Source organism: Nerophis lumbriciformis, linkage group LG22, assembly GCF_033978685.3.
Source record: "Nerophis lumbriciformis linkage group LG22, RoL_Nlum_v2.1, whole genome shotgun sequence".
NCBI lineage: Eukaryota > Metazoa > Chordata > Actinopteri > Syngnathiformes > Syngnathidae > Nerophis > Nerophis lumbriciformis.
Window position 1 is genome coordinate 23,652,459 of NC_084569.2, and position 3,105 is coordinate 23,655,563.

A 3,105-nucleotide genomic window follows, 5' to 3' on the forward strand; every position below is an offset into this window, starting at 1 on the left:
TAATCAGAGCAAAGGGTGGCTATTTTGAAGAAACTAGAATATAAAACATATAGATAAAACATGTTTTTAATCCAAAAATGTATTTGTATTATAAAATTTGCTCAAAAACAGTTTTTTTGTTTCTTTTCTTTTTTATCAGTTCTTGAAAATTATGAATCAATCAATTGAGAATCGAAACAAAATAAATCGCGATTTGGATGTGAATCCATTTTTTTTAGTATTCCTAGTTAATATCCAGGTCACGGCGTGTAAATGGAGCGTGATTTATTTTGTATTTTTATATGCATTGTTGCGTGCAGTATTTCAATATTTAGAATGCACAGAAAAGAGAAACACAAGAATCATGGGCAAATTTCCCCCCAAAAGATGTGCCCTTTCAGTATATGCTTTATTTTCAGGTTAAGCGTTTAGTCACGTGACATAAATGTCCGCCCTTTTTTCCAGGAGAAGTGTCGGGCCGGTGCGCGATACGCGGAGGTGAACGAGGAGCTGAGCGGGATAAAGGGGCGGAGCGAGCGCGAGATCCAGAATCTAAAGGAGCACTTGAGGCTGGCCATGGCTGCTCTGCAGGAGGGCCAGAGGCTGGGGAACAGCATGGACCACTGACTCCTTTTAAAAGTTATAAGTGATGCTCGGGGGCGAGGCAAGTCAACAACAAGCCCCCATGGTGGTGCCCCCCATGTGTGCCTGCTCCAAATGTGACTGAAAGGAGAGAGATAGTTCTAGTACCTTTTGTTTCAATGCTGGTGCCAATGGTGACCTGGCCTTTTTACACTGGACCACGTGTTCTATAAACTGCACTTTTCCTTCCTCATTCAGGCTCCTGGCTCCCGTCAGTGCGCCTTTTTAAAAAAAAAACTGGAGTATTTGTCAACCTTCCTCATTCAGGCTCCTGGCTCCCGTCAGTGCGCCTTTTTTTTTTAAAACTGGAGTATTTCTCAACCGTCGTCCTAGTTAAAGGCATTTCAGGTTCTTCTCGAACAGCTTTTACGACGGTTTTTTTCTGTCTTTTAGAACGACATCAAGCTAATGTCGTCTGTTTAGTTTTATTCCTCCTAAAAAAAATGTGCTTTAAAATGAGAGCTTATCATTTTCGTTCGTTCTAGAGGAGATCATTTTTGATGTTCTGCACCAAAAACATGCATGTTGGGTTACCAGAGACTCCTAATTGCCTCCAGGTATTGGTTATTTGTCCACCTGTGTGAAGTTGGCCTGCCTGTGTGCTACCTTTGTGACCGTAAAATGATTATTTGTGCTGTTAGGTTTTAGCGCTTATTCTAAAATACATTTTCTGACTGGTAACCCCGCCTGCCACTAGGGCTGTACATTTTGAAGAAAAACCATCCCATTAATTTTGGACTGTAAGTCGCTACTTTCTTCCTACGTTTTGAACCCTGCTGCTTATAAAATGGTGCGGCTAGTTTATGGATTTTTCTTTGCTGACGGCTTTAAAAAAAAATAAATAAAAGAGTCACACTGTATAGGTGTGCTATTGCTTGTGCTATGGTGCCATCTTTTAGACGAGTTCGCTCACTGAGTGTCCTTCCATTTAGGAGTAGAAGAAGTGTTGTTCCGTCTTTTAGCGGTCCATAGCTTTGCTACTCAATCATCACTCCAAGCAACGATTGTAAGTTTTACAATATAACTAAAACAATTCTTACTTACTAAGCCGTCCCATGTGTGATGTCTGTAGGAGTGTTTTCATGCATATCTGTACGTGCTATCGTAATGTAATCAAGCGAGCGTCGTTAGTATTAGCTAATATGTTAATATACGTTTACGAGTGTCTGTGTTAGTATTATTAACTTACAACAGCATTATTTTTGTATTGTTTCAATAGTTTCTCAGTAAATTCACCAAAACGTCACAGTGGAGTTATTGAGTCTCTTGGAGAACTCGCTTGCGCAGTTAGTGGGTCCATGACCGTGACTTCTGTTTTGTTTGATCAGCCGTTTAACTGCCGCATTACAGACACTGTTTGGAAGCAATTAAGGTATGTAAATAAACATTTACAGAATATTTCTGTGTAAATAAATTATTTCACAACGTATATATCTGTGGCTTATAGTCCGGTGCGGCTAATACATGGGGAAAATATTTGTTTTCCTTCAAATTAAGAGGGTGCGGCTTATCTACCGGTGCGCTCTATTGTTGGGAAAATACAGTAATTGCGATTTTTCTCTTCAAATTTAATTTTATGATTTTCATATATAATTTTTTTTTACATAAATGCATATAACTGGAGTAAAGGAAGATATGTTACTTTTAGACTCAACATTCTTGTCTCAAGGTGCCACACATTAGAACGACATGCAATAATTTACTTTTAGAAATAGAATAAAACATTTCAGCAAAAACATGTCAAAATCTCCCCAAACATTTGTGCTGTTTTTGCTACAGTTTTTTTGTCTTTAATTATTCATCCCGAGACATTCCCTGGCCACCTGGGAGACATAGCCACTCCGACGTGTCCTGGGTCTTCCCCGTTGTCTCCTACCGGTCGAACGTGCCGTAGAAACTGTAGTGGAATAAAACATGATGAAGCACAAACAAATGGGGGCAAGTTTTGGGAGATTTTGACAAGGTGGGGGGGCCCGGATGACATCACTAGTCAGAAAATGTATTTTAGAATAAATTAAAGCGCAAAGGCACAAATTAAAATGTTTACAGCACAAACAAATCGCAGTTTTATTTTGATATTTGCTTCACACAGATTTTGTGATTGGTGCCTCTGGGGTGGGCTCCAGCCTCCAGCTCAGCCGCACCCTTATAAACAACAATCAGCAGTTGGAAGACTGTTTAAGCAGAATGCATGAGCAAACACTTTTATTGTCTTGATTTTAAAGACCGAATGAACTGGAGCACAGCAAGAATCTTTTGTGAGCTTTACATTTTATGTGCTTCGAAATCTGGTTATTGAATGTTGTCCATAGCACACAACTTTTCAACATTTGACAGGTGTTACATAAATGAGCCAATTTGTGTTTGACAAAGTCTACCTGCCTTTAAAAAAATCTATATTTAAGATTTACTGTATTTTCTTGTATAGTGTGAAAGATAAACATTTTGCTATCAATAAAGTTTTAGCAGAAGCAGTTCTCATAA

General features: G+C 38.9%; 1 protein-coding gene across 3 annotated transcripts in view; it reads left to right on the forward strand.

The window, feature by feature from the left end:
- triobpb (TRIO and F-actin binding protein b) overlaps positions 1-3,105 on the forward strand; it is a 111,618-nt gene extending 108,513 nt beyond the window's left edge. For all 3 annotated transcript variants that reach the window (XM_061973556.1, XM_061973558.2, XM_061973557.1), the window contains one exon: positions 445-3,105. In XM_061973556.1, coding sequence (XP_061829540.1) covers positions 445-606 — 162 coding nt within the window. In that variant the 3' untranslated portion in view covers positions 607-3,105. The remainder of the gene's footprint in view (positions 1-444) is intronic.